At 39.5% G+C, this 27,732-nt stretch overlaps 2 protein-coding genes across 10 annotated transcripts in view; one reads left to right on the top strand and one right to left on the bottom strand.

The window, feature by feature from the left end:
- LOC119516834 (atherin-like) overlaps positions 1-1,479 on the bottom strand; it is a 187,467-nt gene extending 185,988 nt beyond the window's left edge. For 4 of the 5 annotated variants that reach the window (XM_037813317.1, XM_037813316.1, XM_037813318.1 and 1 more), the window contains exon 1: positions 422-1,479. In XM_037813317.1, the coding sequence (XP_037669245.1) occupies positions 1,092-1,427 (336 nt within the window). In that variant the 5' untranslated portion in view covers positions 1,428-1,479 and the 3' untranslated portion in view covers positions 422-1,091. The remainder of the gene's footprint in view (positions 1-421) is intronic. The other variant, XM_037813314.1, reaches the window with a different exon arrangement.
- On the top strand, positions 1,072-27,732 carry LOC119516833 (zinc finger protein 596-like). Of its 5 annotated transcripts, XM_037813309.1 has the most exons (8): positions 1,118-1,317; positions 16,676-16,826; positions 19,786-19,871; positions 21,432-21,558; positions 21,803-21,860; positions 22,175-22,270; positions 22,717-22,800; positions 23,232-27,732. In XM_037813309.1, exons 7-8 carry the CDS (start codon positions 22,726-22,728, stop codon positions 24,354-24,356), a joined length of 1,200 nt encoding a protein of 399 aa, XP_037669237.1. In that variant the 5' UTR covers positions 1,118-1,317; positions 16,676-16,826; positions 19,786-19,871; positions 21,432-21,558; positions 21,803-21,860; positions 22,175-22,270; positions 22,717-22,725; the 3' UTR covers positions 24,357-27,732. The 5 variants fall into 5 exon arrangements, with proteins under 5 accessions (XP_037669240.1, XP_037669238.1, XP_037669236.1 ...); XM_037813312.1 differs by lacking the exon at positions 21,803-21,860 and having other exon boundaries at positions 1,072-1,317; positions 23,232-23,288; XM_037813310.1 differs by lacking the exon at positions 22,175-22,270 and having other exon boundaries at positions 1,117-1,317.

Here is a 27,732-nt window from a genome sequence, read left to right as displayed (position 1 = left end):
TCATTTCTTAATTCCTCCATTACTGCCTGCATTTGTGTGTGAGTTTTTGTAGTATAGCATTTTAATGCCCTTTCATTTATATATATATTTTTTTCCTTTCAAATTTTTTATTTTGAAATTATTTCAAATTTACAGGGGCAATTGCAAAAATAAAATAATAAAACTTCATACAGAGCACTCCAATATATACCACTCCCGCGATACACATATGCACAAATTTTAACATTTTCCTACATTTACCAAAGCATTCTATCTATCCATTTATCTATCATTTTCTAAATATTTTAGAGTAGGTTATATGCATCATGCTCCTCAAACACAGTATTTCCGTGTACACTTCCTAAAAATAAAGCTATTCATTTATGTAATCACCTTAAACAGTTATGAAGTACAAGATATGTAACAATGATATAAAACTTACCGTCTATGTACCAGTATATCGTTTTGAGCCTTTTCTGCATCTTACTTTCTGCACTTTACTTCCTGTCACTCCTCAGGGACCCTGAATTCCAATGGGAATCACGTGCTTCAGTGTCTTTATAGTTTTATTTTCCTCTAAATCTGAGTTTATTTTGTCGTAGAAATGGAATCTAAACGTCCGCCCTTGGTGTCTTGCGTGTGTGACTCCACGTCGCGCCTGTAAGGATCATTTCATTACCGCGTTGCTTGTAAGAATCGTCCACTCCACGCTCGGGGGGCGCCTGCTGTTTCAGGGTGGCGCTGCTCTGAATCTCCTTACCGGTGGGTCCCGGGGCCTGTGTGCGAGTTTCCGGGGACTGGAGTTGCTGGACGGTGGGATGGGCAGAGCTTCAACCACAGCACATAGGGCCAAACTGCCTTCCGAGGTGGTTGAACCTCAACGGCCACCGTCCCCAAGAACATCTTACTCTAGTGCACGGGGATCATTCTCCAGGATAGGCCATCTTATTCTTTTTTCATTTCTGATCATCTTCCACAAATTGCCGAGTGTGCAAAATTAGAATCCAGAAGGTACTCAACATTCTCCGACCGCCATCGGACTCCGAAGCCAGGTCGCGCCCGGCGCCTGGCGGAGCGCGCACGTCGGGTGGCGGGTGCCGGGCGCGGTGACGTCAGCGAGCTGGGGGCGGACCCGCGCTGACGTCAGCGTGCTGGCAGCGGCTGCCAGGGTGTTCTGCAGTCCCGCGGCGGAGTCCAGCCACCTCGGCGGCGGCAGTGGCTGCGGGCGGTCCCCGCGGCAGGAACAGCCTGTGAGCGGGACGGAGAGGCGACCCCGGCCGGCGCTGGCGGTCCAAAGCGGGGTCGGCGGCGGGGGCGGCATGCGGCCTAGTCACGCAGGTGAGCGCCGGGTGCCCTTCGCGGACACGGCCGGGCTGGGGGCGCGGCGGGGCCCCGGGCGGCCCGCACACCCGCATTGCGTAGGGGGTGGGCGCCCGCGGGGACGCCATGGCCGCGGCGGGGGCGGGAGTCTGGCGCGGGTCCGGCCTGCGGGGCCTCCCCGGCCTCCCTCGCCCCGCGGCCCGCGCGCCCCCCTTCGCGTTATGGTTTTGGTTTGCATTTCCTTGTTGATTTGTAATGCTGGGCGTGTTTTTATATCCTTGGGAGCCATTTGTTAGTCTCCCTTTGAGAAATGTCTGTTCAGTTTCTTCGCCAGTTTGTTGATTGTTGTCTGTATATTCTAGGTTCAACTCCTTTAACAGATGTATGACTTGCATATGTTTTGTCCCATTCTGTGGCTCGTGTTTTCACTGTATCGATAGCGTCTTCACAGCACAAAATTTAAATTTTTGGTTGACTTATTTATCTGTGTTTTTTCTTTTGTTGCTCATGCTTTTGGTGTCATATCAAAAAATCCTTTTCTAAACCCAAGGCAATAAAGATTTACTCCTGTGGTTTCTTCTAAGAGTTTTATAGTTTTAGTTTTAAGTCTTTGATCCTTTTTGAGTTTATATCTCTATATGCTGTGAAGTATGGGTCCAATATCATTCTTTTGCTTGTGGCTATATTGTCCCAGTATTATTTGTTGAATAGACTGTTATTTCCTCATTGAATGGTTTTGGTTTCTCTGTGAAACACAGTTGAACATAAATGTGTGAGTTTATTTTTTACTTTGAGTTCTATTCTGTTTTTTTTCCTATTCGTTGCATTATTCTATTTCAGTTGTCTTGGCATTCATTTGTGTGTGTGTGTGTGTGTGTGTGTGTGTATTGTTTTACTCTGTTTTCTCATTTTGTAAACTTCCCGTTTCACTGTCAACATTTTATCTTTTATGTCATAGAGCATAATAACTACAGGTATTTTACAGTCTCTGTCTAATATATCTAACATCTAGAGTTCTTGAAGTCCTGATTCTGTTGCTTCTCTTTCTTAGTGTCTTCTTTCCAGTTGATGTTTGAAAAGGCCACCAATTCCTTTAAATTTGGAAAGAATAGTCTCATTAACACATTGTGCTGAGAGAACTGGATATCCATGTGCAAAGGAATGAAGGGGGACCACTATCCTCATAGCATATATAAAAATTAAGTCAAAATGGATCAAAGACCCGATACAAGAAGCAGGACTATAAAACTGCTAGAAGAAAATGTAGGGAAACATCTTCAGGATTTTGTGTTATGCAATGATTTCTTACACTTTACACCCAAAGCACAAGCCACAAAAGAAAAAAATAGATAAATGGGATCTTATCAAAATTAAAAAGCTTTTGTGCATTGAAGTACTTTATCCTGAAAGTGAAAAGACAACTTACTCAATGGGAGAAAATATTTGGAAACCACATAACCAAGAAGGGTTTAATATCCAGAATATATAGAGAAATCTTACAACTCAACAATAAAAAGATGGTTGTTGAAAAAATGGACAAGACTTGAATATACATTTCTCCGAAGAGTATATACCAATGGACAAAAAGTACCTGAAAAGATTCTCAACATCACTAGCTGTTAGGGAAATGAAAATCAAAACCACATCAAGATACAATTTCTCACTCACTACAGTGAGTGCTATTAAAAAGGAAAGAAAATTATGAGATTAAAGATGAGGTGAAAAAATAGAAACATTCATTGTTAGTTGAAGTATAAAATGGTGCAGTTGCTGTGGAAGACAGTTTGTTGGTTCCTCATTAAGTAAGGTTTAAAATTACCATATGACCCAGCAATCCCACTTCTAGGTATATACGCTAAAGACCTGAAAGTATGAACTCAGATATTTCCACATCTGTGTTCATGGTGTCATTATTCAAAATTGCCAAAAGGTGGAAGCAGTCCTAGTATCAGCTGATTAATGGGTAAACTAAATGTGGTATCGACATACGATGATATATTATTCAGCTGTGAATGGAATGAAGTTCAGACAAATGCCACAACATAGATGAAATATCGTGTTTAGTGACGTAAGCCAGACACAAAATAACAAATATTGTATGATGCCAGTGATAGGAAATAATTAGAATAACAAATTCATAGAGTGAGAACCTTGAATATAGGTTACCAGGGGCTGGGGTGGGGATAGGATATGGGGAGTTAATGATTAAATTGTACAGAGTTTTTATTTGGATTGATTGTAAAGTTTGGTAATGGATGGTGGTGGTGGTAGCACATTGTGAATGTAATTAACTGCCCTGCATTATATATGTAAAGGTTATTAAAATGAGGATTTTTGTTTGTATATATGTTAGTAGAATAAAAATTCTATAAAAACAATTAAAACATAAGAGTGAGCAACACAAACAGAGAAGCTGATTGTAAACAATGGACTATGGTTAATAACAATTATAAAAATTTATAAAAATAAAAATTTTCTTTCTTGAATTGTAACAGCTGTATCGCACTAGTAGGATACTATCTGGAAACTGTATTTTATGCATCATTTTTCTATAAACTCAAAACTTCTCTAAAAATAAGAGTAAAAATACTATTTGACTGAATTGGTGAAAAAAATCGTAAATACATTACTACATAGGACTTCCAAATAGAGATACAGGAATAGGAGTAAGAGATTTTAAGGTAAAGGGAAAATTGGCAGAGTTCTAAAATTTAATGAAAAAGCAGAAGAGAGCCATCTCAGATAAGATACCTATTGAGATATAAAAGAAAGGAAAACAGGCATTTCTAAATATTACATCTATACAAAGATGACACTCTAGAGCAGAAGGTAAAAGAAATAAGTAAAATCTTTTAAGTTGAGTAGATTTATCTGAAAGCTATGGAAAACAGATCCCAAACTGATAAAATCAGTGTTATTAGTAAAGATAACAAAGTAAATGATATGAAAATTTTATGATATAATGCAGTAAAAATTAAAACCTGAGAAATTTAATTTTAGAGTTTTGGAATGCTCACTCTGTGTGTGTTGATAATGGAATCTAAAAATAAAAATTATTGAACAGATTTCCCTCACACTATCTGTAATTCAAAGGATAAAGATATAGCCTCAGGGAGAAACTAAGATGGCGGCTAGGTGAGACAGGGCAAAAAAACACCTCCGTGAAAAACACTAGGTAAAAACCAGAAAGTGACCCAGAATACCGGTTACAGCGATGCGCCAGCTGGAGAAGGTCTGCTAGTATCACAGCGGCCATATAGTTGGTGAAACCAGGAGTCTGCATTCTGAAATGAGTGAGTAAGCTGGCTGGAAGACCCGCAGTTGCGTGGCGGTGAGGGGAAGCCAGGGTTTAGCATTTGGAGACCGACTGGCTCTTTTGAAAAAAATAAAAAGGGAAAAACCCAGGAGCGGCTGCAGTTGTGAAAGTGGGAACCATGCTGTAAAACACAGCAAGAGGGGGCTGGGCTGGCCCCTCGGTGTCTGGCCTGGAGGACAGTCCGCTGCAGATACCCTTGGGGCCGGGGGCACAGAAGGGAGAGCCGGAAGATGAAAGAAACACCGCGGCTCACAGCTGGCCCCCGGAGGGCTGGATCAACTCCTGCCCAGGGCCGTGCCCACAGCCCAGAGCCCCGCCAGTTGTCCCGGAGCTGGGAAGGAGGAACTGTGCGAGGGGGGGGGCGGGGGTTGAGACGCCCCGTTCAGCCATCTTTACACCAGGCGGAGAGCGCCGCTGCACGCCTGGCAGCCCGGGGCTTCCCTTGAGGATGGCGCGCACTGGTGACGTAGCACGGCATTCCCTCAGCAGAGCTCCTGGAGGATCACGGCTGGGAGGGGGACCCGCTCGGAGAACCCAGGGACACTACGCCAAGTCCGGTGGTTTGTGGGACAGCGAGAGAGAGGGTCTGGGGCTGAACTGAAATGAAGGCTTAGACTCTTGTGGCGGCCTTGAATCACCAGGAACTTGGGGGATTTGAATATTAAAGCTGCCCTTCCTCCCTGGCCACCCGTACACACGCCCCACATTCAGGGCGGACGGCTCCAGCAACACACCCAATCTGAGTTATCCAACTGAACCCCACAAGAATCATTTCCCCACCCACCGTGGGAACAAGGTTGAGAACTGACTTGAGGGGTACTGGTGACTTACAGACACCATCTGCTGGTTAGTTAGAGAAAGTGCATGTCACCAAACTGTTTCTGAAAAATTAGATTGGTATCTTCTTTTTTACAACTTGAAAGAACCCTATCAAGCAAAGCAAATGCCAAGAGGCCAAAAACAGCAGAAAATCTTAATGCATATGAGTAAAACCAGACGATATGGGGAATCCAACTCCAAACACACAAATCAAGATATCAGAAGAGACTCAGTACTTGGCAGAATTAATCAAAGAACTACAATAGAGGAATGAAAACATGGCAAAGGATTTAAAGGACATCAAGAAGACCATGGCCCAGGATATAGGCCACATAAAGAAGACCCTAGAAGAGCATAAAGAAGACATTGCAAGAGTAAATAAAAAAAATAGAAGATCTTATGGAAATAAAAGAAACTGTTGGCCAAATTAAAAAGACCCTGGATATTCACAACACAAGACTAGAGAAACCTGAACAACATCTCAGTGTCCTAGAAGCCCACAGAACAGAAAATGAAAGAACTAAAGAAAGAATGGAGAAAAAAATCAAAAAAATTGAAATGGATCTCAGGGATACAATAGATAAAATAAAACGTGCAAACTTAAGACCCATTGGTGTCCCAGAAGGGGAAGAGAAGGGTAAAGGTCTAGAAGGAGTATTCAAAGAAATTGTTGGTGAAAACTTCCCCAACCTTCTACACAATATAAATACACAAAGCATAAATTCCCAGCGAACTCCAAATAGAATAAATCCAAATAAACCCACTCTGAGACATATTCTGATCAGACTGTCAGCTACTGAAGAGGAGCAAGTTCTGAAAGCAGCAAGAGAAAAGCAATTCACCACATACAAAGGAAACAAATGTAAGACTAAGTTGTGACTACTCAGCGGCCACCATGGAGGCAAAAAGGCAGTGGCATGACATATTTAAAATTCTGAGAGAGAAAGATTTCCAACCAAGAATACTTTATCCAGCAAAACTCTCCTTCAAATTTGAGGGAGAGCTTAAATTTTTCACAAACAAATGCTGAGAGACTTTGCCAATAAAAGACCTGCCCTACTTCAGATTCTAAAGGAAGCGCTACCAACAGAGAAACAACAGAAAGGAGAAAGAGATATAGAGAATTTTAACAGACACTTACAGTACCTTACATCCCAAATCACCAGGACGCTCATTTTTCTCTAGTGATCACGGATCTTTCTCCAGAAGGGACCATAAGCTGGGACATAAAACAAGCCTCAAGAAATAAAAAAAAAAAAAATTCTATATACTCAAAGCACATTCTCCAACGACAGTGGAATACAAATAGAAGTCAATAATTTTTGAACTGTAATTCCACTATCTACTTCCTACACGATATAAAATACACAAACTCTAATGACAAATCAATGGTTTTGAACTCAATGTAAAATATGTAATTTTAGACAACTATGTAAAGTTGGAATGGAGGAATATAGGAACATAGGTTATGTGTCCTATTGAAATGAAGGTGGTATCAAAGGAAAACAAGATTGTTATGGATTTAAGAGGTTAATTTTAAGCCCCACAGTAAACACAAAGAAATTATCAGAGAATATAACCATAGAGATGAAAAGCAGAGTGTGGTTTATGAGAAATCGGGGTAGGGGCAATGGGGAGTTATGAAATGAGTATAGGGTTGCTGTTTGAGGTGAAGGGAAATTTCTAGTAATGGATGGTGGGAAAGAGCATTACAACGTTCTAAATGTGATTAATCCCACCAATGGAAGGCTAGGGAGGGGGTGGAATGAGAAGATTTAGGCTGTATATATGTTTCCACAATTGAAAAAAAAAAAAAAGACAGTCTAAATAGATGACAATTGATTGCCAAGGATGAGCCTGGATGGGATTGGAGGATGGAGGACAGGAGGCTCAAAGGGACACAGTTGAGACATAAGGAAAAGGAAATATAGAATGTAAACTTTGTGTCATTGTTGATTCTCTTGTACTTCTTAGCTGCTCTTAATGGGATTGCATAAAAGAATGTTCTTGTTCATGGGAAGTGTATATGTGAATTATAGTGTTTGTTCAAGGGTGTGTGCAGCTAGCCCTCATATGTTCAGAAGACAGAGCAATAGATGACGGATGATAGGGAGGGAAAGAAATAGCGATGTGACAGCATGTTAAAGTTGGTGGATTGGGCTATCGGGGGAGGGGGGGTCAGGGTATGATGGAATTCTGTGTATGGGGTTAGTATTCTTTTTGCAACTGTTCCTATAACTTTGAATTTATTTCAAAAAAAAAAAAAAAAAGGAAAAGAAAAAAAGCAGAAGCCAAATATGGGAAGGGTTTCCCCAACTGGATGAGGTACTGGAGAATGCCAACCAAGCCTTCAGGGAATCTAAATATGACCCTTATAAATATCATAAACACATAAATTACTTCTCAACTATCACAGCAAGAGATGGACTTAGAGAATTCTTGTATGTAGGTGCTACTTATAGATGAATTAAAATAATTTATATGGTCAAATGCAGATTGGGACAATGACATATATTAAGTGAAGGAAGTCAAATCAAACTCATTTCAAAGACTGCAGTATGGAATCAATAGGACCTGTGTCTTAAAATGGAGATTAAATGTGTTACAAGGAATATACCTACACAGTCGATATTGAGATGTAACAAAGTTTTTAATGCTGCCCTATCATTCATGCATCCATTCATTCAAAAATCTATAGTACAAAAAAATATGGTACAGATTCTCAGCAAAGTGAAAGTAGTGACTTAAGTCCTTGGTGCGTTTAGGATGGGTGAGTGCTCTGCTTACACTTTCCCTCCCTATCTCTTAAAGAGCCACCAGGAAACTGGTATTCTGCACCTTCAGTGTTGTTTTGATATATAAAAGCCTTCATTGCCATGCAGAAGCAGGCTTGCCATTGCCCAGCACTTCCTGTTCTGTGTGGACTGGGCATCTCCTTGTTTCCAAACACTGAAACCATGTCACCTAATATCTCTGTGAAGAAAAAAAATCTGATTTCTGATGCCCATTAACATGTCATTTGTCTTCCTTTTATTCAGTAATGCAGTGGATTACAGAGATGTTAATTGGGTCTTCTCACATCCCAGCATGGGCTAGACACTAATCCAGGTATTACAAAGATAAATGGACGGTTGAACAAAAAGAAATGTTCTTGCTTCCTTGCCTCTTACATTCTAGCAATACACAGATAGAAAAGCAAAGACCAACCATGCCATACCATCAAATAGTATTAATATGAACAAAGTAATAACTCAAACTATAAATTGTAAGCCTACCATTTCATTTTAGGTTATATATCAAAACCCAATTTTTTAAAAATTCATTTTCATTGGGAAATTTAACATATATACGTAACAGTGATAACTTTCAGTTAGATTTAATGAGTAGTTAGCAAATTTCAAAGAATATTATGGGTTACAGTTCCACAATTTAAGTTATTTCCTTATTGTGAAATATATATACAGAAAGGTGATAACTTTCAAATACAATTTAATTAATAGCTGTAGAGCAAATTTCAAAGAATGTTATGGGTTTCGGTTCCTCCGTTTCAGTTATTTCCTTGTAGCTATTTTAATACCCTAGCATCTAAAAATAAATATATATAAATATTCAGTATTTGTAATCTTTGGTAAATCCTGTCTTGTCTGTTGCTACCCCTTCCTCTCATTTAATCACTTTCTCAATCTTCAGGTATGTTTGGTCAGTGACCACGTTAACTTGTTAATATTGAAAAGGGGTGTTGACATTATGGGGAAAGAGGGTGCATTGGGTTGCCCCTATAGAGGCTGTTGACCCTGGGCTTTAAGACATGTCTGGCACAGGAACACTCTAGTGGGTTTAAGTTTCTGATTGATAAATTTAGTGAAATGTTTATAGAATCTCAGATAGGGACCTAGGTGTTTTGGGACTAACGTTAGTTATGGCTTGGCATACTGTGGCCATTTGGAATATCTAGCTGGAGCTTACATAAGAGTAACCTCCAGGATAGTCTCACGACTCTGTTAGAAATCTCTTAGCCACTGTAACCTTAGTTTGTTACCTTTCTTTTCCTTCTGTTGGTCAAGAAGTCATCTTCAATCCCTTGATGCCAGAGCCAAGCTCATTCCTGGGAGTCATCTACGTAAAGGGGAGCCTAATTAATTTATTTGCTGAGTTGCAAAGCCCAGTCCTTCTTGTTATTCAATAACCTGTGTATACAAAGAAATTTAGTAATGTCAAAGATAGAATGGTTTCCACAATTATCCAAGAAATTTATATGTAAAAGCAGCCCTTCCTGAAAGAGAGAAAAATAAAATAAAATAAAAAACTAAACCAATATCATAGGGTAATTCTTTGTCTTATATTGTGGAAAATGCTAATTAAACAATATACAAACATTAAGAAGTTGAAAGAAATGCAATGAAAACAGCATTTGAGGGAAGGTATAGATGACAATTAATAGAAGCAAAAAATTATTTATAAATAGAGGAAATAACCAAGATGCAGATGAAAATGCCCACTAGTGCTCTCTGCAATGGAGATAATGTTCTATCACTGCCTCTTTCTCTGCACAGTCCATTACAGAAGCCACTGGTCACATGTGACTCCTGAGCTCTTGAAATTTTTGGCTGATGATACTGAGGAGCTGAACTATTAGTTTTATTTGATTTTTAACATCAGTGTAAATTTAACAGCCACATGTGGCTAGTCCTTACGATATTGCAAGCACAGACCTAGAATCTTAGAGGAAGCAGTTAAAACTAGTGAAATAGGCAAGATGGCGGAGTGGTGAGGTGTGAAATTTAGTGTTTCCTCTTTGGCAGCTGGTAATTACACAGGCACTGTATGAAACAGTGTTTTCGGAGTCTCCAGTGACCAGTCACACATGGTACACAAGTTTGGAACCGGTGGAAAACTGAGATCACAGCAAACTTTACAAGTTCACCCAACCAGGGGTCTGGTGCCCCTCCCCTCCCAGATCCCACAGACTGTCTTGCAGCTGGCTGCCTGAAAGGAAAAAAAAAACAAAAATCTTCTGTGAACAAGAAGGGAGCCTTAACTGCAGAATTAATTAACAAATTAATTAACTAATTTTTTGGAGCTGAGTGTGCTAGAGAAGGGCTGGGCTCTGGGAATAGGGGGCACATAAAAGTGGGCACCGATTCCTTGGCTCCAAAAACGCTTTTTTTTCTTTTTTTGTTCCTACATTTTGTCACTTCTCCTTTCTCAGTGACTCTGTATCTTTTTACACTTCCTTAGCCCCAAGCAAGGGAGGAATTAAAGGTGTTGGAAAGTAATTATCCAGATAATATCCCAAAGTGCATCTTTAAATACTCTATTCTGACACTGACAAAACTTCCAGGCTGGGGAAAGGCTTTAAAAAGGGACTTCATTTTTTTTCTTTGTTTTTTTTAAATTGAAAAGTAATATATGTGGTTATTTTCTATCAGGCAGCCCAAGTTGAAAGTCTAGGCTAGTCTTGGGGGGAGATGGAGTACCCAGAACTTCTTTGAATTTCAGATTGACTTCTGAAGAAAGTCTCCACCCCAGTCTTTAATTTGCAACTCAGGGTGACCAAGGAATTAAGCTGGAGTTGCCCCAAAGAGGAGAGGGGAGAAGGGAATAGTGCCCTTGGGAGACAAGTGGAATTCCTAGGATTGGGAGAGTGGAGGGAGCTCCAGCTCAATTGGCAGCCCTCCTTCTGGGAACTCAGACCCCAGGGGCTGGAATTCAGATTCCAGCTTCAGTCAGCCGTGCCCCCCAATAGGCTCGGAGTCTGCAGAGAATTAAAGGCAGTTTTACTCCTTGCACAGGAGGGGAACTGCAGGCTGGCAAGTGCCACCTGCTGGACAGGATAGGGAAAAGACTGAGTCTAGAGGCCTCACAGGAAGGTCTCATTCTCAGGGAAACTCCATATCCTCCTTGTAAGACCTGGGCCTCTCTAGACTGGGAAAACCTGACTAGGGTCTGCCATATCTGAGGAGACCCTCTCACAAAAAGGCTACATAGAGGCATGGCAAGAAACAGCAAAACAAGATGCGAAAAATTCTGATCAACTAAATAGAACCGAAGTTAGAGGTCTAGAATAAGTTGAACTGAACAACAAAGGTCAGAGAACAAAGCCAACCAAGAAACCCCTAAGTAAAATAGTGAAAACAAGCTCCAGAATAAACTAAACAGGAAAATCACATTCCTAAACAACTTAAGATAATGAGCCATACCAGGGAACACGAAAATATGTACCAGCCAAAGGAACAAACTAAGAGTTCAACTGTGGTACAGGGGTTGAGGCAACTAATGCTAAATCAGTTGAATGAACTGATGGAAGAGCTAATTAAAGTTGTTCAAACAAATCTAAATCAGTTCACTGATCTGAGGGAGATATGGCAAAAGAGATGAAGGATATAAAGAAGACGCTGGGTGCCCATAAAGAAGAATTTGTAAACTTAAAAAAACAAATGGCAGAACTTATGGGAATGAAGGCCACAATGGAGGAAGACAGAAGAAGATGGAGGCATAGAGAGGAGTGGAAGTTAGTTATTCCCCCTGGAGCAACGAATAACCCGGAACAACTAGAAATGATCCGGAATAACTGCTGGGGGACAACTGTGACTGTCCACACATTGTGCACCAACCTGGATTGGGAAGAATACCTGAGATTGCGGCATGGAATCTGTGAGTAGAAACTACGGATCTGAACCAGGAGCCCCCTCCCCCACAGCAGCCTGCACTGCAAAGCCTCACTGTGATAGACAGCAGTACTCTCTGAACAAGCGAATATATCTCAGTCCTGCTCCAGCTGGGGTTTTAATTGCCAAACTTGGACTGATCAATGTAAGCTGCAAATCCCCGACAAGCAGACAGGCTTTTAGCTACAACTGACCTTGGCTCGGGAGGGGTAGCCCAGAGGACCAGGTGCTATTTCTGGCCAAGAGTGAAACTGGGTGCCATGGACTGACCCTGAAAGGGGGCTTTCTGTCACTATCTCTCTCTTTCAACCTGGGCAGCTCAGTGGAGAAAGCCTCAGAGCCATTTTCAGCTCACAGTGCTGTGCAGTAGAGAAAGTCTCAGCCGTTTTCAGCTCATAGCACTCTGACAGAGACAAGGGTGGAGATAGCAGAGTCAAAGAGACAAAGAATATTTATATGCAGATGAGAACTCCCTTGGGGGCGTATCTTCCCTAAGAGGAAGAAAGTGGTGCCAAGTTGTACTACTGGCCTTCCATTCAGAACAAGACCCCAGAGCCTGGAGAAAACAGGCATGGTCCACACCTCCTTACACCAGTCAGGAGCCACAAGCTGACAGGCACCACCTGCTGAGCAGAAAAGCACAGTAGCTTGAGGCGTTATGTGCTGTGTCAATCCTCTAACACAGACCATCAGGGAAACCATACTGAATATTTCTTCCTTCTGGGACCTGAGCCTTTTATGGTCTGGGGAAACCTGATAGGGGTAAGCAAGGAAGACAGATGCCTAGAGAACAGAAAATTACAACCAACATTAAGAAAAACAAAGTTATGGCCCAGTCAGACTTACACTTCATCTGAGATACAGGAATTGAAACAAGTAATGCTAAATCAATTCAAAAAGTTTAGGGAAGAAATGACAAATAGATGAAGCGTATAATGAAAACACTGGGCGTATGTAAGGTAGAAATCAAAAGTTCGAAAAAATAACTGGCAGAATCAATGTAAATGGAAAGCACAACCCGAGACAAAAGACTCAATGGAAACATACAATGGCAGACCTCAAGAGGCAGAAGAAAACACTCAGGAACTGGAGAATGTCCCTACGTGGGACCCAACTCCCAGGGGTGTAGATCTCCCTGGCAATGCAGGATATGACTCCCAGGGATGAATCTGGACCCAGCATTGTGGGATTGAGGATATCTTCTTGACCAAAAGAGGGATGCAAAATGAGACGAGATGTTTCAGTGGCTGAGAGATTTCAAATGGAGTCGAGAGGTCACTGTGGTGGACATTCTTATGCACCATATAGATAACGCCTCTTAGGTTTTAATGTATTGGAATAGCTAGAAGTAAATACCTGAAACTACCAAACTCCAACCCAGCAGTCTGGACTCCTGAAGATGATTATATAATAATGTAGATTACAAGGGGTGACAGTGTGATTGTGAAAACCTTGTAGATCACACCCCTTTTATCTAGTGTATGGATGGATGAGTAGAAAAATGGGGATAAAAACTAAATGACAAATAGGATGGGATGGGGGGTATGGTTTGGGTGTTCTTTTTTCACTTTTATTTTTTATTCTTATTCTGATTCTTTCTGAGGTAAGGAAAATGTTCAGAAATAGATTGTGGTGATGAACGCATAACTATATGATCATACTGTGAACAGTTGATTGTATACCATGGATGATTGTATGGTATGTGAATATATTTCAATAAAACTGAACTTAAAAAAATAGATTGGGGTGATGAATGCACAACTATATGATGGTACTGTGAACAGTTGATTGTACGGTATATGAATATATCAATAAAACTGAATTAAAAAAAAAAAAAAAACTCCAGTTGCTCTTTCTTCAGCAGAGCAAAATTTCTCCAAATGAAATTAATAAAAACTATTTAAGAGCCAAAAAAAAAATGGTTAACATGAGAAATTTTGTCATAAATATGACACCACAATAAGTTTTTTAAAAAATGGAAATTTGACTTTTGTGGACAAAATCTGGGCAAGCATAAAAACTTCATCAAATTTTCTTCACGTAGAAGATTGGCTTTTGTGAATCCTGAAGGTTAAAAAGGTTTTTCTCAGAGACCATTTGAGAAACAGAAGATCATATCTGTGGTATTAGAAGGGGGAGGAGTGAGGTTGGAAGCATGTGTACATCTCCTAAACTGGCTCATATGAATGGAGAAAATGGAGGATTTAAAGATTTCTAGTAAGAAATAAAATATATATTAGTGATTATTTGAATTAAGTGAAATAAAGTTCCTGTACCTAGTCACATTTTTCTATGGCATCCCTTTAACACCGAAGATTCTACATAACTATGGTATCCACAATGTATATTGGAATCCCGTGTTGCCCTGATTTTGTATTCTTTGAAATCTCCTCAGTCAGAATCTCTGGTCAATCAGAATTTCTTGGTTTCATTAACTACTGAATATTTTCATAGAAATTTCTCTAGAATGGGGATTCTTTCTTCTTGGTGATAGCAAAGCACTGTCTGAGTAGTTTTCCTGAACCTATTCTTTCAACTGCCAGTCCAATGTTTGCTTTTTATTTTGTTTATGTGGTTTTGTGATTTTGTTTATGAGGTTCATTTTGTGATTTGTGTATCATTTTCTATGTCAGTTAATAACTTAATTTGGGATACTAATGACAGAGTACATGTTTATAGATAAATACTATATTCAATGGAACACTAAACGACTCTGCCAGTCAACAAATAACAATCTTTTAAATTGTTCCACTAAACAAATGTAAACTGGTCAACTAAACTTTCCTGTCTAGCCTTAATGGTGTTAAAAATCAACCCATCCAAATAGAAATTGCCTTGAAAATCACTTATGATTGACAAAAATTAGTTTGGTAAGTGGAAATTTTCTGTATTTGGGGAATTGAATTTTGCCACATTTATTTTCAGCAAATTTCTTGCACACAATGTATGTGTTCGGTAATTATGACGAAAGCGGCATTATATAGTAAATGGCTGTGCTGATACAGTACGCTTCTCTATAGAATCAAGTTATAAGGAACAACTCATTTGTTCTTGTCAGAATCACAACCTGCAAAAATTATAAGCAAATGAATATAGATTTGGCATGGCATATAATTTTATTTCTTTGTTTTTTTTCTGAGCTAAAAGGTCTCTTGAAGCAAGGAACTTCATTTAAGGTTGCATAAAATTCCATATAATCATAATTTCAAGTGATATTTTTCCATTACCAATTTTTCCCTGGTTTAAGATGAGTAGATCAGTGCAAGAGCACTTGGCTCTAGGCCCTGTTCTGCTTCATGTTTTGCACATGGGACAGGAGATAACTACTGAACCTCTCTCTGCATGGGTTACTTACCTGATAAGAAAGTTGGAAGAGTATAAGAACAATGGCTTTAAGCTCTTGAAATTAAACAATTGGAATTCAATTTGTAAAACAGACAAAGGCAGAGAATGTGTGACTGGAAGCTGGACTAAGCACTCTTCCTCTGGAGAACAATCTTTGAACTCACTGGATTTTCTTCCTGTGGCCACATTTTGTCATTTTGCAAACCATGCATTTTTGTAAGCACAGTGATTGTGAATAAAAGGGTTACAGAAATACAGTCATTCCCCATATTTCATCTAAATTCACCCAACCTTCATCTGATAATGTTAGCAGCAGCATACTTAGCAAAGTTAATAAGAAATCTTTAGCTTTATTTTGTTTTTAAAAATATTTGCCTTTTATAAAAATATATTCTACCTCAAGTTCTTAGTTCTAGCTTGCTCTGCTTAAATATTTAGATAACTGAGGTACCTTCACACTAGGCTTAAGTTGTGTGTTCTTCTCATTTTAATAATGAAATGATAGGTATCGTTTTCAAGAAATAGTGTTGCATGTGGTGTCCCTAAATGTTACACCCAATTGGAAGTGTGTACTTGATAAAACAATATATTTTTAAAAGTATTCTTTGATTTTAAAGAGTTCTTTTTCTCTAAGTAGAAACAGAAATGTTTTTGCATTTTTAAGGTTCTTGTGAATTAGTGGAGAAAGGAATAATTAAACTGAAGCTTAAAAGTTAGATGAATACCTAAATTTGTATATAAATTCTTGTAAGTTTTCAATCCTTTCCTTCCCACATAATATAAAAAGTATACTGTAAACATAAAAATACTAATAATATTTGATTGTTAATAATGATCATGGGTGACCACTTATTAAATCCAGAGACATGCAAGCAAGTTAAAGTTTTCTCTCTTTCTTGTTAAGTTTTTGGCTCCACCAGTTTCCATTTGTCTGATCCGTGCACACAAGCACTGGGTCCCTCTGGTGCTCGTGTATGTGCCAGTGGTGGGAAGTGTGGTTGGAGAAGAGATGTGCCCTGATGAGGTACTGACCTGAGTGAATGGAGCAAAGAAAAGGTGCTTGTGACTGTGTCTGTGCTGGGCCCTTAGTTTCCCGTGCACGGAGGCTCCGGCCAGTGAGGCTGAGGAGAGGGAAGCACAGTGTTGGGGTTGTATAGGCTCCTGGCCTCTTTTGGGGGCTACAGTCTTCACACCCATTGACATGCTTATGCTTTCTTCCTGATTGCAGGATAACTGGCTGTGTCTGGCACACACACGGCAGACTGTGGAGGGAAACTGAGGTGGGAGGATGGAGGAGAGAGGAGGAGGAATCAGCACTGGACAGAGCAGAAGAAATGGAGAGGAGCAGGATGGAGAAGAAGAGAAGAGAGTCCCCAAAGGTGGGGAGCACTTTAGGAGGGAGGCCGGGAGGGTCTAACAAGGGGACTGAGGTCATGAACAAATGGAAGGCATGCAGGTGGAGGCGGGAGCACCAGGGCAAGGACAAAGAATTGAAGGGGGAGGAATAGGTGGTGGCATGGGTAGGGGAGTGAGGAAGGGAGACCCACATAGACCATGGGGTAAACTGGGGTGAAGGAGAGGGATAAGACGCAAAACGGTGGGATCCTGATGGGAGGTTTGGGTGGGGTAAATGAAGAGAAAGGGAAGGGAAGAAGAAAGAGTCAGGGATAAACTGATGCAAGCAGACACCCTGAGAGCATTGTGGGGTAGAGCAGGGTGCAGAATCCCAGGTAAAGGAACTCAGCCAAGGGCCCCAGCCTTAGTGAGGTAAGCCTGTGACAGGTGAACTCAGGTGACATGGGGCCAATTTGTGGGAGGGGAAATAGGCAGGAGAAGGAGTGATCCCCAAGTTGTCTGGGGACATCTGTGCATCCTTTGAGTGGGCATGGGCATCAGTGGTCTATAGTGGCTCAGGGAGAGCATGGGCTGAGGGTGCTGCAGTTGCAGAATGGTAGAGATGCCAGGGATGTCAAGGCAATGAATGGGGCAAGAGATGTTTGGGGCTTGATCTGAACGGATGGGTGGAGCTGAGCTGAGAGGCCAGGTAGGCCTCAATGGGAGCAGGGCAGAAGGAGAGAGGCTGGTGGGGGAGGGTTGAACCCTGCTGCACAGAGAACTGAGGCTAGTGGAGGTGGTGGTCATTGTGGAGCATGTAGGATTGGAAGGGAATGAGGAGAGAGTGGAGGGGGTAGGATAAGCAGTGCACCTGGTGAGGATGGTCACGATTCCTACAGTTCCAGAGCAGAGAAACTGAAGGCAGGAACATGGACATAAAGAGGTGAAGAGGAAAGAAGAGAGCTGAGGCCAAAGAAAGAACTGAGATAAATCAGAGTGGGAGAGGGCAAGAAATGTGTGGGACAGAGGGGTAGTGAGAGAAAAATGAGAGAAGGCACATTCACCAAGTCAGTGACATTGGGATGATGGCTGCGATGGGGTAAGGAGCAGAGGGGGAAGCTCAGAGGACAGGCTTGAAGCACTTGCAGGTGAGTTCAGGGAAGGGGGCGTATACACCTTACCTCATGTTTCTGCCTTGGCTCTGTTGCCTAGAAGTGGCTTTTGATCCTGCCCCTGGTGCGGAGTTGAAGTGGTCCAAGTCACTGGTGCCCTGGAAGCCCACCCATTCCTGCTTTATTATTTCCTCTTGACACTTTCCATGCCTGACACACTTGGGTGATTTATATGGCGATGTATCCCTCTGGGATGTGAACTCTTTACTCCTCCCTGCAGGGAACATCTGATTTGTTCTTGGGAGTCCCTGCATGATGACAGGCTTCCCATCCAGGAGGCACCCATGAGCTGGCCCCTCACTTCACCTACAGGAGACTCAGTAGAGCTGAGGGATGCTTCCTTGGTGAGCCACCAGGGGGTTCTCTAGGACAGTTGTGGAACTGCAGTCAGAGCTGAAGTGAATTACTATATGAGATGAAATCTTATTGTCTCATTAAACTGTTAATAAATTTTGTGGCCTGACACCATTCTGGCCACAGCTGTTTTTTGCCTCCACAGGGAGACAGAAAAATATTGGGAAGGTACATTGAGCAAAGTCACCACATGGTACCGTGACAAGGTTGCCTTCCAGGTTGCCCTCTCTGGGTGTCTTGGACTGGTCCATGCTGGTTCTTGCCACACTATGGGGATAGGGAAATGTTCTTCATTTGGTGCCTTACTTGCCTGGGCTCCATGGGAGGGGTGTACAGCCCTACAAATTCTAACAATTGGGCTTGCCTCTTGGTAGGGTTTTTTGTCTTAGAATGCAAAGACATAGGTGTAGGCACACCCCCTGGGCAGTCAGTAATTCCATGCCGAAATATCTAACCAAAAATATCTTGCGAAAGAGGAACAAAGTGGGAAGTCTCACACTATCTGACTTTGAAACATATTACAAAGCTACAGTGGTCAAAACAGCATGGTACTGGCATAAGGATAGATGTACCAACTGATGGAATAGAATTGGGTGTTCAGAAATAGACTCTCGCCTATGGCCAAGACCTTCTTACTCTCGACCTTGGGATATAGGGGTTCTTTCCTCATTTCTCTTGGAGCACACTTCCTGTTCCTGTTGATTGGACTAGGAAGGGTTTAGATTTATGACAGGTAGGTCTGAAAATTGGAGACAAGTACAGAGTAAATGATTGTACAACATAGATTATTGTATGGGATGTGAATATACCTCAATGAAACTGAATTTAATTAAAAAGTAAATCAACAATGGGGGAGAAGGGGAATGGAATGTTTTGGGTATTCTTTTTTATTTTAATTTTTATTTTCTCTTTTGGAGTAATGAAGATATTCAAAGATTAATTGTGGTGATGAATGCACAACTATAAGATGATACTGTGAACTGATTGTACACCTTGAAGGATTATATGTTATGTGAATATATCTAAATAAAATTGAATTAAAAAAAAAGAGATGGGAAGGAAATGTTAACAAAATATTAACAGTAGGCCCTCCTAATAGGCAGGATTGTGAACACTGGTTCTTTCTTTTGTAGAATTCTTTGTATTTTCCAAAGTTTGTTTGCAAAAGCATGTCATATTTTCAAATAAGGGGAAAAGTTACTTAAAGAGATGGAAAAAAACAAAACACCATGGTACTGACATAAGGATAGATATACTGACCAATGGAGTTGAATTGACTGTTCAGAAATAGACACTTGCATCTACGGACAAGACCTTCTTACTCTTGACTTTAGGAAAGAGGGGTTCTTCCCTTATTTCTCTTGGAGCACACTTCCTGTTCCTGCTGATTGGACTAGGAAGGGTTTAGATTTATGACAGGTGTGTCTGGAAATTGGCAACACTACCAGAGTCTCATAGCCTCCTTCTCTGTTTTCAGCTGTGTTCACTTAGTGCTTCTCTGGTTTTGAGTGAAAATCTAGAAGAAGACAGTTGTCAGCTGAGCCATTGACAATGCAACCACTGGTGAGTATGGAATTCTTCTTTCTATTGGAATTACCCTGTGTTGTCAGCAAATGGGTATGGATATTCTAAACTCATTTAGGAGATATTTAAGGATCTGAGCTACAGTTAAGTTTATCCAGTCTTCTGGGATAGTGATGATAAGTTAGGGGTTCACCAATATGTAATCTTCTTACCAACATTACACAAATTTGTTCCAGATTCCATTAAGGCTCTGTATTCACTGGAGAAATCGGAGAGGGTTTTTTTCATCCAGCTCATTTCTTCATTGGAGAAATAACACATTCATTGTTCATGTTAATGCCTGCAATTGGCTTTGACATGCAGTGAACATAGGTGATAGAAATGAGTAAGAGCAGAAGTTTCCAGTTAGTAGGGAGGCTAATGTTTCATTAGGTAACTTCAGTCAGTACAGTGCCACAAGTGCTAGCATGCAGGGCTTTGCATTGTTGAGAGCAGTAAAAGTGAGGGTTAGGTAGTAGAAGGAAAGAGGAATCATTTACTTTCCCCAATTTCTAATTTTTTTAAGTATTGATATATATCTTAGCAAATTTTGATTACTTTTTTGAAAAAAAGTAACTGAAATTCTTGTTACCCACATCCGCAATTGCCCAATTTCCAATTTTGTAGACAAACTTTATTCAGACATTATAAATGGAAATAATTATAAGAAATATAGTTTCTTTAATTTTGGCATATATTCAGGAGAAAGAGTAGGGTATGTCGACTTCAATTCATGACCTGTGAAAATGGTTGAAGAATTGGAAAGTTGAAAATGGATCAAGAGGCTTCTTGTACTCTTGAACACAAAGAGGAGGTGAAGATACATGAGAAATAATGAACATGAATATATGTAGATCCCATGTAAAGTTCAGATTGGAAGGTCTCATATCCCTGGGATGATCAGGATAGGAGCATCCTTCATTAGGCAGTCTTGGGGTCTGTGCTGTGGCTGCTGAACTGTCTGTACTTACATGTTAGATGAACCCCCAAATTTTGTAGAGTTGATTAAGGCAGCACATACTGATCCCAAGTTCTGCATGGTGCTCATTTAGTTCTGTAGTGTTGTGGACTTTGTTGCAAAGTTCTTTGCCATCCTAATGAATAATATACCTATGACATAGGTTTAGTTAGGAAGCACTTTGTACATAAGTTTATTTGATCTTTCAAACCTTGTAAAAGGTTGAAAAATGATTTCATGATTGACAGGAAACTAAACTCATCTCGGGGAATGATAAGTCTGTAAATTTACTTGAAATTGGTGGAATATGGTATTTTAGTTATGAATGCTTTAATGCAAATGTAAGTTATAATAACCAGTTTATTAGGAAATTTCCAGGTTATATCATACCACGTCTTCTGATACACTTCTATAGTGAAGTTTTAAATATTTAGTATATGTGTGTGTTTCTGGGAAGGCAGGTTGACCATTCAGCATTGAGCATGATCTGACTTGAAATTCAAACTCAATTTGTGGTTTCTCAGTGCTATCCTCTCAGACATTCTACTCTGGACGTAGGTAGAGATGGCCCTCTCTGAACCCAAATGTCTGTGATGTTTTAGGAGTTAGTGAGCTTGAGAGATGTAGTTATAGACTTCACTCAGGAAGAGTGGGCCCTGCTGGACATACCCCAGAGAAAGCTGTTCAGAGATGTGATGCTGGAGAATATCAATCATCTGGTTTCAGTGGGTGAGTCTTTCAAACTTACATATCTATCCATTCCTCTGTTTTCACAAGAAGTCTCTAAAACAGCTTGTCCCTATTTTTTTTATTTTCTATTTTATTTTTAAGCTTGTATAATATAATTCACATTATTTTATAACATGTACAATTACCTACAATAAATTTGTTTCTTTAATTGTACATCTAGCTTGACAACCCACTAGAATGTGATCTTCTTGAATGTAAATTTCATGTTTTTATTCTGCCCGAGGTACAACACACAGAGCAGTGCTGGAAAATCAATGAATATTTTCTGAAACAACAAATAAGTGAGTTAAATATGTCCTAAACAATTATTCTCCTCTAGGGATTTGGTGTGGATTCAGGCTATAGTAGGAAAAACAATAGGGATATCCTTTTCCACATAAACTGTTCTAGGGAAGCTCATGTTATTGGATTCTTTTTTAAAATAATAAATTATTATAGTAATGTAGAATATCTCATTGTCTAAAAATATGGACAATTCTGAAGTATATCTTTGAACTTTGGCATCACCAATCAGAAGTCCTCACTGTATGTGGGCACAAACTCAAGGGCTTAACTGCACAGAACTGAAAATTTCATTTATCTTTCCCACAACCAGGACATCAGGTCTATAAAGCAGATGTAGGTTCCCAGTTGGAGGAAGGAGAGGAATTGTGGAGAGAAGGAATTAGATTTTTCCAATCCCAGAATTCAGGTGAGCTCTAGGAACCTGTGCTTCATGATGAGCAGTAAGTGATATTTTCTGAAATGTAGATGTTGATGTAGGGGAAATTTTTCCTCAGGTGTGGTCATTATTCCATTTACTTATCAATCTGTATTTAAGTGTCTGTGGCTTTGGGGAAGTGGATATTTATGTACCATTGGATTTAAAGTTTCAATGGTCCACCTTTTCAATAACTTTCCCTCTCTTTACCTCCCCAGTGTACTATTTTAAAAATAATTTTTTTGTATTTCAATCTTATAAATCTTTTCTAATTGTCAACGTTAGAAGTTTTCTGTTGTCTCAAATATTCCTTAATTTGATATTCTTTCCCAAATAAGTGTGATATTTGAAAGAATTATTAGGCCATGTGGGAGTTTTCAACATTTTCATTTCTGTAATGCTTGTCTAGCACATAACGGATTTTTCCATTGTTTCAGGCAAGGAGAATGGTCTTAAAGAACAAGAAGTGCTATCCATGCAAGATATCTGCAGGATATACCCATTTATCCATCATGTCATTGGTAAGCTTAGTGGGTGTTAACCCTGATTAACCTGGGAGTGTAATAAATTAGGAATTCAGTGCAGTCATTTAATTGTAAGTAATTTGTTTTAAGTGCCTAACCAAAAACAGTCTATGAAGGTTTGAATTTAGAGAAAAAATAATTTGAACACAATAGTATCCCCTGGGTTTTTATGAAAACACAATTGCATAAACATGGCTCATATACCTAATTTGAAACATTAGAAAGTCTTCAAAATTGAAGAGATAGCTCTGCAATTGGGATGCTACAAAAGAGAATATCTCTGCATGCAGGAGATTGATATGGTATGTAACTAACATGGCAAAGATTTTAATTGGAGACTATCACTGAATGATTAGTCTAGAGTTCATATATATATATGAATGGATTTTGATGGACAACCCTTTTATGGTCTCTTATCTACTTCCTAGAAACACAACTCTCATACGCAAAAGAATGGCATTACATGTAGTGAATTTCCCAAGGACTTCACTCACAGTTCCAGAGTGTCTCAACATGTCTTCATCCATTATTCTAGCCTTAGACAGCATGAGAGAAGTCACACTGGAGAGAAACTATATCAATGCCATCTATGTGGGAAAGTCTTCAATAGAATTTCTAACCTTACTATACATGAGAGAATTCACACTGGAGAGAAACCTTATGAATGTCATCTATGTGGGAAAGCCTTCACTTCCTGTTCTTCCCTAAGAGATCATGAGAGAACTCACACTGGAGAGAAACCTTATCAGTGTCATCTATGTGGGAAAGCCTTCACTTTCTGTTCTAACCTGAGAAATCATGAAATAACTCACACTAGAGAGAAAGCTTATCAATGTCATCTATGGGGGAAAGTTTTCACCCATTATCCTAGCTTTAGAAAACATGAGACAAGCCACACTATAGTGAAACTATATGAATGCCATCTATGTGGGAAAGCCTTTGATAAAATTTCTAAGCTTAGCACACACAACAGAACTCACACTGGAGAGAAACCTTATCAGTGTCATCTATGTGGGAAAGTTTTCACCCATTGTTCTAACTTTAGAAAACATGAGAGAAACCACACTATAGTGAAACTGTATGAATGTCATCTATGTGGGAAGGCCTTCAAAAAAATTTCTAAGCTTAGTCTACACGAGAGAACTCACACAGGAGAGAAACCACACAAATGCCATTTATGTGGGAAAGCATTCAGCGACATTTCAAACCTTAGACAACATGAGAGATTGCACACTAGAGAGAAACCTTATGAATGTCATCTGTGTGGAAAAGCCTTCACTTACTCTTCTCATGTAAAAGAACACCAGAGGACTCACACTGGAGAGAAACCTTTTGAATGTCATGTATGTGGTAAAGTCTTCACTCTCTCTTCTAACCTTAGAAACCATGAAAGGACTCACACTGGAGAGAAGCCTTATCAGTGTCATCTATGTGGGAAAGTTTTCTCCTATTATTCTAGCATTAGAAAACATGAGAAAAGTCACACTGGAGAGAAACCTTTTGACTGTTTTCTATGTGGGAAAGTTTTCACCCATTATTCTGGCCTTAGATGACATGAGAGAACTCATACTGGAGAGATACCCTACTAATTTCATCTATGTGGGAAAGCCTTCACTTAACTCTTCTAACCTGAGAGAACATGAGAAGACTCTGAAGAGAAACCTTGTGGATGTCATCTATGTCAGAAAATCTTTACCCATTATTCTAGCCTAGAAAACATGAGAGGACTCATACTGAAGAGATACCATAATGATATCATCTATGTAGATATCATAGTTGATTTTTCTAAACTTAGACAACATGAGAGAACTCAAACTGGCACAAAACCCTATGAATGACGTATATGTGAAAAGGTTCATTGTTGAGGGATTAGATTACATGAGGGAACTCATACTATAAATATTTTGAATGTGGAAGAGATTTCAGCCCTTGAGTTATCTTTAGACATAGAAGAGAACTCTCACATTGAGGGAACACTGTAATCAACCTGCTAGAACCTTTACTACTCTTGATTACTTCATGAATCTAAGGCAGTTCATACTAGAGAGAATCAGTATCATGTCATCTATGTTGCAAAGTGTTTCATACAATGATCTGATGATATAAGTGGGAGAACTCATACTTTGTAGTGAAAGTGGAAGAGTCTTCATCTGCTTTTTCCTCTGATAGAGAGACAAGTCTTTACTGGTGGATAATGCCCCTTGAGGGAGTGCAGATCAAGCTGGAGATATTATTCATGAAAAATCACACAAAATCATTTGTTCATGCAGCAGCACTTATAGGGCAAGTAAGACTGCAGCACCCTATTAAACTTATTGCTGTCATAAATGAAAGCAGATCTTCACTGACGACTCATGCACTTAGCATTCATATTCTTATGCTGCTGGAACAACAATCCTAAGGTCAACTTAGGAAAAGTTAGGTTTCACATCAGAAATTTCATAGTGGAAAATGAACTAGTTTATATGGACACTTCAGCACATAATTCAGGAAAGAATCAAGATTTTGAACAAGATTTACTATTGAAATTCTTTGTTATAACAGTGTCGAAGTACTAAGTGACATGGGTATACTGAATAGTGAAACTTGTGAGAAGTATGTGGAGTGAGATTAATCCCATAGAATAATCTTTGCATATATATAAGCAACAGATATTGTTGGTGAAAATCTGATATGTTGGCTACTTTCTAGTTTTGTTTATATGCAGTTCAAAGCTCAGATATTTGAATCTTAAAATAACCTTGAATGTTAACTCTCATATTTAGAATGCAAAATTTTGATTCTTTACTATTTTCTTAGCATTATAGTATGTATGTTCCCAGCAAGGATGAACATAAACATAGATAAATGCATATACTTTAGAAGTGTGGTTTTATGATACATAAATACTGCTTTTTAAAAACACCATTTAATATTGCCATCAAAATTTAGAAAGGAATTTTAAAAATACTATTTAAGTAAAATAAAGGAAGGAATAAAATAAAATGAAGAATTTTGGCTTCATAGGCTAGAAAATCCCCCAGAATCCAGAATCTGTCAGTGTGTCATTCCATACATTAGTATTTTATTGCAAAAAGGCTTTTGCCAAAAGAACAGAGATTATGCCAAACAAGGACAAAAATTTACATTTAAGGCATAGGGAGTGTTCAACTTTCAGAATGCTGATGTTCAGATTTCTGTTTTCCGAATGTTGAATTTTCAGGGTGTAGGCATCTGAATAGCATCTAATTTGGTATCAGGAGTCCTTTCCAGTAATAACATTGCAGGCTACTCCTGGTGAGTGCATTCCAGTGGATAATTAGAAAGATGGGGAGCGTACTTGTGCTTACAGACAGAATTGCCTCCTCACCATCCTGGTCTGTGTACAAGGAAACCTTAGCAACACATATGTTCCTCTTTCCAGGGCTGCATCTAGGGCTCATTGGACCACTCTGCAGAATTCTAAACCTTTCCAGGTCTGTGAACCTTCTACCTCCTGCTCTTATATGATTTGTATAGGGTCTTAATCTCTTACAAGGACCAGTTTCTGCTCCATAACTTTGACCGTTTTCCTGCAGGGATCCAATTTCTGCTTTGTCTGCCCCCTGCTTTGGAAACCAAAGGCATATTGCCCTGTGGGTGGACCCTGTCCTGTCTTTCCTTGGTACATCTTTGTATTCCCTTTATGGCCCTTACGGCCTGGGTCACATGGAGGCGTGACAGGCCTCACTGAGACTTTCCACATTGTTTTACTTTCCATATAGACTGAACCTGTAATAAGTTCATTCTAATTTTTTTTTTTTGCTAGATTTGTTTTATGTGGGTTAGATAGAATGAGAAGTTGAGGGAAATTCTCCTAAAGGATGTAAAGTATAACTATTAATTCCTTCAAACTGATATTTATTCCCATAACGTCCTTCAACTGAAGTTTAAATGAATTTTTATAATTTAGCCACTATGAGAAATTTGGTTAGAAATGCAAGACCATGTAATCTACTTGATGTTAAAACTCCTTCTGTTTGTTGGCAGAATTCAGTTCCTTTTGATTGCTGGACTTAGACATTTGTTTATTTGCTGGTGTTAGCTGAGGGCCCTTCCCAGCTTCTAAGTATCAGCCACATGCTCTGACTTGTGGTGCCTGGTTCATCTTCAAAGCCACAACTGTGTCAGACCCACCTTACTGTTCGAATCTCTCCTTTTCTTGTCTCATTTCTCATCCAGGGAAGGTTCAGGGCTTTAAGAACTCAATGTGATTCGGTTTGACCCCCAGTGAAAATTCAGATTACCCAGGTAAATCTCCCCATCCCACAGTCTGTACCTTTAATCATATCTGCAAACTTCCTTTGGCCTATAAGGTAATATATTCATAGGTGCTGGGGATTAGGGCATAGACATATTTGGGGTCTGTTTTTCTGTCTCCTGTCCCCACAACTAAAAGCTTCATGCACAGACACTATTATTTTTAGAGCTGAATATTCTTTGAACTCCAGTCATATTGATGTGAAAATGTTTAGATTCATTGATCTGAATGATTATGAAAGATACACTGAATACTTCATAATGAGCTTAAATGATATATATGCTTATAGCTTTTATAATCATTTACATCTGTTTTCTGACTTTGACTCTATCTTTATAATCTCAGATCTACTTAACTGTTAAAGTTGTTAATGTAGAACTTCATATACAATCTTAAAGATGAGTAGCTTGCTAAAATTTTAGTATATTGTTGGGAAGGATAATATTTTATATGTCATTTTTATGAAAAAATTAGGCTCAATATACCTGTGGCAATACTTCTGTGCAGATTTGCTGAAAATGAATATAAACTCAGTTATCTAATGAGAGTATGAGTAGTAAGGAGAATTAGTAAAAAACTTGGTTACTTACATGCAGTATGCCACAAATACCTCTCCATAAATTCAAAGAAAAATAAAATGTTTTCTGTAA

This window comes from Choloepus didactylus, chromosome 20 (genome assembly GCF_015220235.1).
Source record: "Choloepus didactylus isolate mChoDid1 chromosome 20, mChoDid1.pri, whole genome shotgun sequence".
Classification (NCBI taxonomy): domain Eukaryota; kingdom Metazoa; phylum Chordata; class Mammalia; order Pilosa; family Megalonychidae; genus Choloepus; species Choloepus didactylus.
The sequence above is the reverse complement of the archived record's forward strand: the minus strand, read 5'-3'. Positions and strand labels throughout refer to the sequence as shown.